At 41.5% G+C, this 12,403-nt stretch overlaps 2 protein-coding genes across 5 annotated transcripts; both read left to right on the top strand.

The window, feature by feature from the left end:
* The first annotated feature begins 2,858 nt into the window (after positions 1–2,858).
* LOC139188078 (uncharacterized mitochondrial protein AtMg00860-like) lies at positions 2,859–3,784 on the top strand. Its single transcript, XM_070805120.1, has 2 exons — positions 2,859–3,441; positions 3,642–3,784. The coding sequence occupies exons 1-2, from the start codon at positions 2,859–2,861 to the stop codon at positions 3,782–3,784; spliced, it is 726 nt and encodes a 241-aa protein (XP_070661221.1).
* A 2,773-nt stretch (positions 3,785–6,557) lies between these two features.
* On the top strand, positions 6,558–12,403 carry LOC103421478 (uncharacterized). 4 transcript variants are annotated; one of them, XR_003775897.2, is made up of 12 exons: positions 6,558–6,809; positions 7,423–8,089; positions 8,848–9,102; positions 9,523–9,647; positions 10,087–10,131; positions 10,255–10,336; positions 10,444–10,512; positions 10,584–10,754; positions 10,860–11,039; positions 11,566–11,634; positions 11,784–11,912; positions 12,012–12,403. XR_003775897.2 is itself a non-coding variant. In XM_029107739.2 (12 exons), the coding sequence occupies exons 2-12, from the start codon at positions 7,922–7,924 to the stop codon at positions 12,039–12,041; spliced, it is 1,206 nt and encodes a 401-aa protein (XP_028963572.1). In that variant the 5' UTR covers positions 6,558–6,809; positions 7,423–7,921; the 3' UTR covers positions 12,042–12,403. The 4 variants fall into 4 exon arrangements, 2 of the variants coding, with proteins under 2 accessions (XP_028963572.1, XP_028963570.1); XM_029107739.2 differs by having other exon boundaries at positions 10,860–10,922; XM_029107737.2 differs by having other exon boundaries at positions 10,860–10,922; positions 11,781–11,912.

Genomic DNA, 12,403 nt, shown 5'->3' with positions numbered 1-12,403 from the left:
TTGAGCTGAATCGACATCGTTTTTGTTGGGGATAGGGGGCAAAGAGGGTTCTCTTATTTCTCTGTCTCAATCTTTATCAGAAGCAAATTCTGATTCAGTCCTGCACCTTCTGGTTCGTCCGCTTTGTTAAGACCTTTTTCCCATTCAGGCCCATTTCCTTAGTTATTTCCTTTATCTAGTAGTGGATCAGTAGTAGGATAGTGACTCAGCATGTTTACCTAACACTCTTGTCTGTAGTGCGGATGTGGGCATATTATCCCTGTTGCGACTCTCATTTGGGATATGAATGAAAAGCTGTTTCTTTTACAATTTCTTTGTCATTTCCTTTATTCTCTGCAATTCGCCTCTTGGTCCTTCTAGAACCTACCATTTGGTATCCAAAGCCAGGTTGGATCCATGGGCAAAAGTAAGGCGTCCGTTACGGTGGCGGATGTACCGGAAGATGGATTGGACCGTGAGTTTCAACAGTACCAGATACTCACCTAGCTACAGGAGTTTCAGGAATCTATCTCACTGTTGAATATCCGCTACGACGACCTACAGCACGCCATGACCAATCTCTCGATCCACCGGGTTTGTCAGGACCAACTGCAGCAAACGATTTTAGACGAAGTTCGTGCCCTAAAAAACCCTCCCCTACCCAACCTACAAATTCCAATCGGCTCAATTCCCATTTCGCTAGGCCCCACCCCTTCCTTGCCGTCCACACCCTCATACCACCACCGATATTGTCTCTTTCTCCTTCCCCACCCTTCTCAACAACTCAACCTCCAGGATCCCACCTCACGGCCGAGCCCTCATCCCTTCCCTTCACCCCAACATCCACCACTACCTACACTTTGAGCCGACCCTTCACCTCCCACTACCTTCCCCCATCCACGACTGGACCTCCCACCTCTTTTTTTCCCCCCCGAACCATCTTACATCCCCACCCCCCAACCCACTTCCCCAACCTTCCCTGGGCACAAACACCTCAAAATCGAACTTAATCGTTTCTTTGGAAACGACCCTTACGGATGGATTGCGATGGCTGAGGAGTTTTTAGACTATCACGAGATAACCGAGCATCGTCGCGTTATAGTGGCAGGTCTTCATCTTGGAGGAGACACGGCCCACTGGCTCCGTTGGTTCAAGATACAATTCCCCCTCTCCTCATGGGCCCCCTCTCCTTATGGGCCACCTTCACGACCCAGCTGTTGCAACGATTTGGCCCAACTGACTTCTTGAACATTAATATGTCATTGTCACATATCATGCAGACCACCACAGTGGATGAGTATGTGGGCCAGTTCATTCGCCTCTCCTGCCGCACTTCGGACTGGACCAAAGCTCAACTATTGGGCGTATTTTTGGGCGACCTAAAAAACGAGCTACAAGATGATGTCGTGGCCCAGAGACCTTCCTCTCTGGCATGAGCAATTGAACTCGCTCGCATCTACGAGCACAAACAGGGTCGCCAGCCAATGGTCCGTTCCGGACAATATCGATCATCCCCTTACATTTCTAAACAACATTTTCCCCCCTCACCCACCCCACCTAACCAACCCACTACATCTCGCCCTCTTCCTACAACACCCACCCATTCCCTGCCAAAACCAATCATACGACTCACCCAGGCAGAGATGCGCAACCGTCGCGAACAGGGACTGCTTCAACTGTGATGACCAGTATCGACCCAGTCACCGGTGTCGTCAATCCCACATACTACTGTTACTAGGGGAGAAGGAAGATCCCGACCCTGTTCCAGCGACAGAGATCCTCGCACCACCGCCCCCTCCTGTGGTAGAACATCCAGAGCATCTCATCGCATTACATGTCATATCAGCCACTAAGCATGCTAGAGGCCGTACGATGCGCTTGGACGGATTCATTTTCCAAACACCGATCTAAGTCTTCATCGACTCTAGTGCTGATCAAAGTTTTCTCAACCCGCAAGTGGCGACTCGTTTAGGCTTGCATGTTGACTCGTCTCAAACCGAGGCAATCATGGTCGCCACAAGACGTTGTTTTGTACTAAAGGGGTGGCTCACCAAGTTTCGGTGCGCTTTCATGGCTATACATTTACCAGTGACTTTCACCTTCTTTCGGTGGTGGGATGTTACATGGTATTAGGAGTGGATTGGTTGGAAACACTGGGTTTCATCAGATGGAATTTTTTGTTAAAAATTATGGAATTCTCAATCCATGGAACCAATTACCGATTGGTTGGGTCCTCGAATTCCTCTGTTCTGCGTTCTCCTGTGCCTACAAATATTGAGATTGTTCCTGGCAAGCCTCTTCATGCTGTATCCCAGTTGTCAAGCCTTACTCACCTCTATCACCAACCACTTCCATCACCGGCCCTACTTCAATCCATTCTCACTAAATATCACAGTCTCTTCCAACCACCAACATCCTTGCCCCCTCATCGCGAGATCGATCATCGAATTCCTTTACTCCCAGGTACGGGGCCTATCAATGTTCGACCATATCGATACAGGCATGCCCAGAAAGCCGAATTGGAGCGCCAAGTTGACGAGATGCTAGCCGCAGGCATTATCCGCCCCAGCTCGAGTCCCTTCTCGTCCCCGGCTTTATTAATGGCCAAAATGACTTGTCATGGCGTTTTTGTGTGGATTACAGAGAGCTAAATGCGGTCACCATCAAAGATTGCTTCTCGGTCCCTATTATTGAAGAACTATTGGTTGAATTGAAAGGTGCTATGATATTTTCTAAATTGGATCTCAGCTCCGGGTACCACCAAATTCGAATGCACGAGGCGGACATCCATAAGACAGCGTTCTGCACACATGAAGGCCATTACGAATTCACAGTCATAATTTGGCCTGACTAACGCACCAACCACATTCTAAGCACTGATGTATTCAATCTTGAAGCCCCTGCTCCGGAAATCCGTTCTCATCTTTTTTGATGATATTTTAGTCTTCAATGACTCCCTAGACCGCCATGTTTCCCACCTCACAGCCATGTTCGACATTCTCCAGTTGCACCAATTGCAGTTGAAACCATCTAAGTGTACTTTTGGTCAGGACTCGATTGCCTATTTAGGCCATATCATTTCAGCTAGTGGGGTTCAGGTTGACCCATCCAAAATTGCAGCTATTATGGAATGGCCGATGCCTACAAGTCTTAGGGGCCTTCGCGGATTCTTAGGTCTGGCAGGATACTACTGCAAATTTGTCCGCCATTTTGGTTTCATTGCCAAGCCTCTCACTGACTTGCTCAAAAAAGACAGTTTTTTTTTGTCCCCGGCAGTCGACACGGCGTTCTCGGCCCTCAAACTTGCACTGTCCACCACACCCGTGCTGGCTCTCCTGGACTTCACCAAGCCGTTCACTCTCGAGTGTGACGCCTTAAACGTTGGTATAGGAGCAGTGTTGGCACAAGATAACCATCCCATCGAGTTCATCAGTAAGCCTTTGGCCCCCAAACACCAAACCTGTAAGTGTATGATAAGGAAATGATAGCTGTAGTGTTTGCTGTACAAAAGTGGTGCCCATACTTGATTGGTCATCACTTCAAAATTCTCACGGATCACTAAACACTCAAATATTTCTTGGACCAACGACTTACTACTCCGGCACAACAAAAGTGGCTGTTGAAACTACTTGGGTACAACTATACCTTGGAGTATCGTCCAGGGGCTTCTAATGCAGCTGCTGATGCACTGTCCCGCCGTTCTGACCTTCTATCTCTAATGGGGATATCACAACCACCATTTGATTGTGTATCCGAGATTCAGAATTCCTATGGGGCAAATCCTTCCACGGCCAAACTCTTTTAAGACTTACAACATAACCCCCACAGTACAGGCTATTTTAAGCTGCAAAGTGACCTGATTTATTACAAGACCGGTATTTTCGTACCTTCCACATCTCAGTGGCGTGCCCGCCTTCTACAGGAATTCCATGCTTCTCCTTCTTCCGGACATTCTGGGTTCTTATGGACATACAAACGCATCACTCATTACTTTAATTGGCCCGGCATAAAAAAGAGGTTAAAAGCTTTGTGGCCGCTTGTGATGTCTGCCAACGAACTCATTATGAAACCATTAAACCACCAGGATTTCTACAGCCACTCTCTATGCCGACCCAATTGTGGACTGATATTGCTATGGACTTCGTCGAAGGTCTTCTCTCGAACCATGGCAAGAATGCTATTTTGGTAGTCATGGATCGTCTCTCTAAATACGGTCATTTCATTCATATCCAGCACCCCTACCCCGCTCCACAGATTGCTGAAGTCTTTATTCAGGAGGTGTTCAGATTGCACGGGATGCCTGCTTCTATTGTCAGTGATGGAGACCCGATTTTCCTTAGTGAGTTTTGGACGGCCTTCTTCAAACACCAACATACGACACTTTGCAAAAGCTCCACCTATCACCCACAAACAGATGGCCAGACAGAAATTCTTAATAGGATATTAGAGCATTATCTTCGCAGCTTTGCCATGGACAAACCCACTACTTGGATTCAATGGCTGCCATGGGCGGAATGATGGTATAACACCACATTTCAGTCAACCATCAAAATGACTTCATTCCAGGCGGTCTACGACTATCCTCCACCCACCGTGCAGTCCTACCTTCCCAGCTACTCTCCGGTTCATCTGGTGGATGTCACTCTCAGGAACCGAGACACCCTTCTTAAGCATCTCAAGGAGAACATGCACATGGCACAGCAGTGCATGAGGCAACAGGCAGACAAGCATCGATCGGAAATGACTTTTCAAGTAGGTGATTTGGTCTTCCTCAAACTCCAACCGTATAGGCAAACCTCTGTGTCTAAAACTCACTGCCCAAAACTGGCACCACGCTATTACGGACCATTTCAAGTGCTCGCTCGCGTCGGCCAGGTCACCTACACATTGGACCTTCCTCCTCAGTCCCGCATTCACCCCACTTTTCATGTGTCACTGCTCAAACCCAAGCTCAGTGCTCATTCTGTGACTTCAGCAACACTACCCTCAGTGGCCGCTGATGGTTCCCTTCTATGGTTTCCATAGTGCATCATGCAACGTGGCATGTTCAAAAGACACAACAAGGCGATCACTCGCTGGTTAATAAATGGCAAGGTCTACCAGAGCATGACGCAACATGGGAAGATGCTGACTCCATAGTCACTCGTTTTCTAGATTTTGACGCCTGAGGACAGGCTTGTTCTATGGGGGGTGCCCTATTAAGACCCATTTCCCATTCAGGCCCATTTCCTTAGTTATTTCCTTTATCTAGTAGTGGATCAGCAGTAGGATAGTGACTCGGCATATTTACCTAACACTATTGTCTGTAGTGCGGATGTGGGCATATTCATGGTCCGAAATGCCGATAATATCGGCGAAATATCGCCGATATTATCGGTTTTTAAGGGAACCGATTTTTTTTTCAATATCCAAATGATTTTTGTCAAAATATCGCGATATTTCCGAAACTATCGCGATATTTTGGCCTGGTTTCGACGGAAAGAGGACGCCGGAGCTTACAAGCTCCGGTCAACCCCAAAACGTGACCAACACATGTCAAATAAACTACCAAACTGAAGCCCAAGGGAAGAGGAAGAGATCTATACCATTTTCAAGGCATGCCGTGGTCGAAGCTCGACGGAGTTTCACCTTGGAATCCATGGTCCACACCGGAAACTGGGTTTTGGTTCCTTGTCTGCACTAGCAGAGGGAGAAGAAGAACGAGGGAGATGAGGGAGTGCTGGTGTGTGTGTGTGTGAGTTCGGGGAAGAACCGAAGAACTAGAAGGAATGATGAGAGTTGCAGAGAGAGGGAGGAATGATGAGAGTTGCAGAGAGAGGGAGAGCATGGGAAAGTGGAGAGAAAGAGAGGACTGAGAGAGATGAGAGATGAAAGCCTCGGGACAAAAATAAGGGGGTGGACCCCTTGGCTCACTAATTAAGATCCAAAAATAATAATTTAAAAAAAAAATAAAAATAAAAACCTACAAAGTAAAATTATAAACTAAAGGGAAGGGTTTTACATTAAGGCCTTATTCGAAGATGTGACCCTTCTAAACTAGAAATATACCAACTGATGGATTGCTTTATGAAAAATTGGTAGAAAGAGACATAAAGATAAAGTCATCTAACTTGTAAGGCAACTTTCTTGACATAGTATTTTACGTCAATATATAATTTTGAACCTCATAGGAACTCTATGTGGTACTGAGTCACTAATATATCTTACCATGCAATGTATAAAGTGTAAAATATTGTACTAATTCATTATATATAAATGATTATGGTGTGTTTAGACTTTTTTCATTAATTACTACATATTTTCTACACTCACAATGTTTGTCAGCTCGCTATATAATCAACTTGATAATGTTAAATTCATCATGCAATGCATTTCCTTCCAATTTTTTGTGATAAACTAATAGATAATTGACTAAATAAACATCCTGCAAAGTTTCAATAAAAATTTCCAAGTTTTTCTTACAATTTCCGTGGTTTCCATGTAATTTTTATCGATATCGATATTATCCCGATATTTCCATCGATATTTCCGTATTTTCGGACTACTGATATTTCCGATATTATCGATATTTAATACCTTGGGTATATTATCCCTGTTGCGACTCCCATTTGGGATATGAATGAAAAGCTGTTTCTTTTACAATTTCTCTGTCATTTCCTTTATTCTCTGCAATTCGCCTCTTGGTCCTTCTGGAACCTACCACGCTTTCACGTCGGAACGCAGCGAAACCGATACGAAACGACACGAACTGGTCCTACGGATTCGGTACTCTCGCTGGTGATTCTTCAGGGTCGTCCGTCCTCTTAAAGCGGTTAATTTTTCTCATCAAGGTTACGACTTTACTCAGCAGCAATTTAAAAGTTTTCTTTTTGGTTAATTATTTGATTTCTTAATGATTGTGATGAGAATCTGATGCGTTGGATTTGGTGGGTTGGCAAATGGGCGACTGGGATTTTGGTTTGGATGATTTCAGATGGTTTCTGAGATGTTATTTTTGGAATATGATTGGGAAAATGTGGAAATTTGATTGCAAATTAATTTTTTATATTCAAAATTATGAGTAAATTGTTGAATAGAAGCGTGAATTTACAGAAAGTTGAAGTCTTTTGCTTTACTGGGAGGGAGGATTGTTCGGAAATGATCAAACGAGATCTTTCTTAAGATTGTTAGTTTTTCGGATACAATTTTTAGTAGATTCTTAATTTTCAACAAAGTTGGTACTTTAGGATCCAGAATTTGGTCACCCATTACCGAATTACAGTTCGTGTTTGGATTTTGTTTCGTATCCGTTTAACCATTGATGGGTTAAATTTTGTTTACTGGAATTGTTACGATCAATGTCATTGGTATGTGTTTGATATACCTCGTATTGGGTCACTGAAGTAGTCATTTCTTGTTTTCCTTCTTTCGCTAAGGCTAACTACTACCTCTTTGATTTTGTAGGATTATTTTGTTATGTATTCATAAGACGTCAATCATTGCCTTCCGCATGCACGCCATAGGATAACATTCGAGTTGGTCTTGTGAGAATAGTGGGCAGTTCAAATTCGCGAGGCATTATTCTGCACTTATTGCCTAATTTACTAGATATGGCCATATGCTCTCAATGCTGATTTTCTACGTACTGGTTCACCAAGTTTTATCAATAATTTTTGGCAGCGGATGAAATCATAGTGTTGCCTATTTGGAGATATCAATATTTTATAATTAGTTATGGGTTCCTGAAATTAATTGGGCTATAAATGGACACATATGGTGAGAACAATATCTTGATGGAGTTACTGGATGTATCTGCAATTTTGTGTTGAACAAAGGGAAAATGCTATCAAGTTGGAAACCCCGTACTGATTTGATGCTTATCTCCTTGGGGTACACCTTAATCTTGTTCGTTGGGATATCTAGAACTAGAGAGTATTTAAACAGTGTGATATAAGAAGAAACCATGGAGTATGAATCAAATAAACGATTTCCTTTGGATGCAAAAGATTATAAGTTATATGAAGAAGTTGGTGAAGGTGTCAGTGCTTCCGTGTACAGGGCACTCTGTATACCACTTAATGAGATAGTTGCTATCAAGGTTCTTGATCTGGAAAAGTGTAACAATGACCTGGTTTGAAGCTTACTCTCTTATGCAGCTCATATGTTTATTTTATTTATACTTCATTGAATTTGTGTGTAAGTGATGTTTATATTTGCCTTATCTCGTTCACTTGGGTTCTACTTCTAACATGTATGGACTAACTGAACTTATGCATACATATTGCATAATCGTTCGAGAAGCAATCCTATCACATCATGGCTTCAGTAGCTTACAGAAGACTTATACTTCATTATTTTCGTGGTGAATTTGTTTTCTAACCCTATGTTTGGATGGGGGATTTGCAAGGGTTTTAGGATAGATTAGTTAAAACTGCACTACAAAACATTGTATAAAGGAATTTGAAATGCATTGCATGATCTTTACAACGACATAAACAAAAAGGATTTACAAATTACTCCTTTCAAGTAATCATTGGCAAAATCCCTCCCAATGCAATAAAGCATTGTATCTGGTCAATTCAAATCCCTCCCTCTAATCTTTGTGGTGCATTTCTACCTTATGTAGCTTAATCCTATATGCTTGCCAATCCCTCATCCAAACATAGGGTGAACGTTTGGGCACAACTACAAGGAATTTGTAGAAAGGATTTGTCTGGAAAGAAGTTTAGTTTCTGCGTTAGCAACACTTTTAAACCATCATAGTCTCGAAGAATATTGTTTGTCGAAATTGAATGGTTTTTGTCTTTAAGCTGTCAATTGGTTGATATAAGAGTATAAATGGTATTTTGAAGTATCATCTATAGTTCTATTTTCCGTCAAATTTTGCAGGATGGTATCCGACGGGAGGTTAATACAATGACTTTGATTAAACACCAAAATTTAGTACGAGCACATTGTTCATTCACTGCTGGCCACAGCCTTTGGGTCGTGATGCCATATATGGCTGGAGGGTCCTGCCAGCATATAATGAAATCTTCTTATCCTGAAGGGTTTGAAGAGCCTGTTATTGCGACTTTATTGAACGAAGTTCTCAAAGCTCTTGTGTATCTTCATGCTCAGGGCGACATCCATAGAGATGTGAAGGTACCAAGCTCCACTCTCGTATTATTTACCAATAATTTTTTGTATACTTCATTCAGGCCAAGTGATTTACCAATAACTTTTTGTATTCTTCACTATGAAATAAGGTGAGGCACATTATTGGTTGCAATATGCAGAAAACTAGTATCCTTGGAACCAATATTTTCTGAGGATAGTTACTTTCCATGTAATGCGATTTTTTTTTTTTTGAAAAGATTAATTCTGCGCTTAATGATATAATGTTTACGTCTCTATTCAAAACTTCTTACATGTGAATAACTGGCCGATATGTTTGTGTCTGGGTATATGACAAGCTTGTGTACAAATTGCGTCAAATTTCTCAGCATACTGTTATATATGCCTGTTCATGTTGAAGGATGATGCGCTGGTATTCTTATTTATGTTCTTAACCTTCAAATTCAGGCTGGGAATATTTTAATTGACTCTAATGGTGCCGTCAAGTTAGCAGACTTTGGAGTGTCCGCATGCATGTTCGATGCTGGTGATAGACAACGTTCCAGAAATACGTTTGTTGGAACTCCATGCTGGTATTTGTTTTTTAATCTTTTCCGTCTGCCTTATATATGATGCTGTAATATCAGAATCATTGTCCATTTTAATTGGCTTAAGGCTGTAGAAATTTTATACATAGAGCTCGTTTGGATGTGCTTTTAAAATAACTGAAAGCATTTTTGGTGAAAATGTTTTTAGAACCAATTTTTAGTAAAGATGCAAGTAAACCCTGGAAAAACACTTAAAAGTGCTTCTGGAAGAAGCACATAACTGGTGCTTCTTGCAGAAAACACTAAGTGTATTTTGAACTCAAAAACATTTTCTCGAAAAGTGCTTTCAGTCATTTTAAAAGCACATCCAAACGAGTCAAAACAAGGTATTGTAGTAAGAAACGAATAGATACCTCCGAACAAGTAAGACTCATCAGCAGACTATACACCCTAAAATACTCTGATTTTGTCCCTTTCTCCTCAGGATGGCTCCTGAAGTTATGCAGGAGTTACCTGGATATGACTTCAAGTGAGTGGGTTACTAGCCAATCTCTGACTTTCTATGTTCTCTCTGTATCTGTGGTTTCTCTGCTGCTTTATGTTTGGCTGAAGTTTTCTTATGTTGTATTTTTACCTTTTTCTTCATTTACAGAGCAGACATCTGGTCATTTGGAATAACAGCGCTTGAGCTTGCTCATGGTCATGCCCCATTTTCTAAGTATCCGCCCATGAAAGTAATTTTCTTGAATTTTTCATATTTATATGGGCTCTTCCTCATAGAAGTGTTTCACCGGTGCTTATTGGGTGAGTGTATGAATGATCTCCACTCTTTTCTTTGCAGGTTTTGCTTATGACTTTACAAAATGCACCCCCAGGCCTTGACTATGAAAGAGACAAAAGATTTTCAAAGGTTTGTGTTGGCCAGTTGAAACTCACATCTTCCATTCCCAAATTTAATTCATGAAGTGCTACATTTTCCAGTCTTTCAAAGGGATGGTAGGTGCTTGCTTAGTGAAGGATCCAAAGAAGCGTCCATCTTCAGAGAAGCTTTTGAAGCACCATTTTTTCAAACATGCACGACCTGTTGAATATCTGTCGCGAACCATTCTTGAGGGTCTTTCTCCATTGGGTGAACGTTTCAGGATGCTGAAGGTCTCTTGCTACTCCCATATTCTCTTTTGTACTTTATTATTCAGTTATGGTATGTGTCATGATTTCAGCTACATTTTTACTTTTTTTTTTTTGGTTGTGTTTTAGGCAAAAGAATCCGATCTTCTTGTGCCGAATAAGGCTCTCTATGGGGATGAACATTTATCACAGGTGAGAGTTGTTCAAAGTCAAATAAAGAGCTAACTACATTTTACACCCTTGAGGTTTGGGGTGATTTTCAAATTGGGCCATAAAGGTATTAAAATTGGGGATGAACATTTATCACAGGTGAGAGTTGGTCAAAGTTAAATAAAGAGCTAACTACATTTTACACCCTTGAGGTTAGGGGTGATTTTCAAATTGGGCTATGAAGGTATTAAAATTGTAACAATTTATGCCTTTGGTCTGATTGATTGTTTGACCCTTTATTAAATTGATGATATAGCGAGTGCGAGATCCTTATGGCAAAACGTGTAAGCCAAATTTGCATTACATCGACAAAAATACTCATCAATTTAATGGAGGATGAGATATTCAAAGAGGCAAAAGGTGTACAGCGATACAATTTCAAAACTTCAGGGTGAAGAAAATTTGAACCTCATGGTCTATTTTAAGACCTGAAGGGTGTAAAATGTAGCTAACCCTTAAATAAAAGTAGTTACGTGTTTAGTTGTAGTCTTGAGTGGTCTTTAGGCATCCGCATTTAAGGTTTCTTTTTCCGCCTTCACTCTTTGAATTTGTCTGTGTGCATGTGCTATAAATTAATATACTGTGTAATCAAGCTTTCTGCTTTAATATATATTCTTACTTGCAGCAAGAGTATATCCGAGGAATCAGTGCCTGGAATTTCAACATTGAGGATTTAAAAAATCAGGCTGCCCTTGTAAGTTTATCAATTTCTAGCCTATGTATACTTATTTTAGTCCTAATCAACTAACCGTTGGTCTGATTCATGCACGACGCCTTCATTTAAACATTATTAATCATTTATATTGTTAATTTATATTATTACTGACACACTGTTGCCAGCAGATTGAAGAGGATGGCATGCCCAATGCATCAAGTGAGAAGCAAATTGACAAGGACGAGGATGTTAGTTTTCCAGCGAAGAGGGAAGCCACTGAGATGGAAATCCAAGCAAATGCTGTGCCTTACGAGGAGGTACAGGAACTACTTCTTTAAACTCATCTTCCTTGTCTCAGATGTTCAGTTTTTTAAGTTCTAATTATTGTTTTATGTATTCGGTGTCTGCCTGCTTAGGATGGCTTCAACGATCTGCATGATTTGTGAGGATGATGTGAGTGCATCTAGTCCTAGAAACATTGCTCAAGAAAATGGAAGAAGTGAAGGTGAGACTTCAAGGCAATGTTGTTCTTTACCACGTCATGTTAATCCCGAGCCTAAAAAGTTTTGGAGTGGTTCACTGTAACTGGATAATGTGCTTTCTCCCAAAAAGGTTATTGGCAATGGTGAAAGGTAAGTGTTCTTATGATGAAGTTGATTGGGTTGTTTAATGTGCTTTTTCTTGTTGCCTAGTATTGTTATGAGTCATCCTTTGTTGGAACCACACTGTATTTTTTTATTTTTCACGTTGAAACCATCATATGATAATATTGTATACGTTGGATCAAATTTCAAGATCTTTGCCCGCA

Source organism: Malus domestica, chromosome 09 (genome assembly GCF_042453785.1).
Source record: "Malus domestica chromosome 09, GDT2T_hap1".
Lineage (NCBI taxonomy): Eukaryota > Viridiplantae > Streptophyta > Magnoliopsida > Rosales > Rosaceae > Malus > Malus domestica.
Note: the sequence above shows the minus strand (reverse complement) of the source record. Positions and strands in the feature narration are given on the sequence as shown.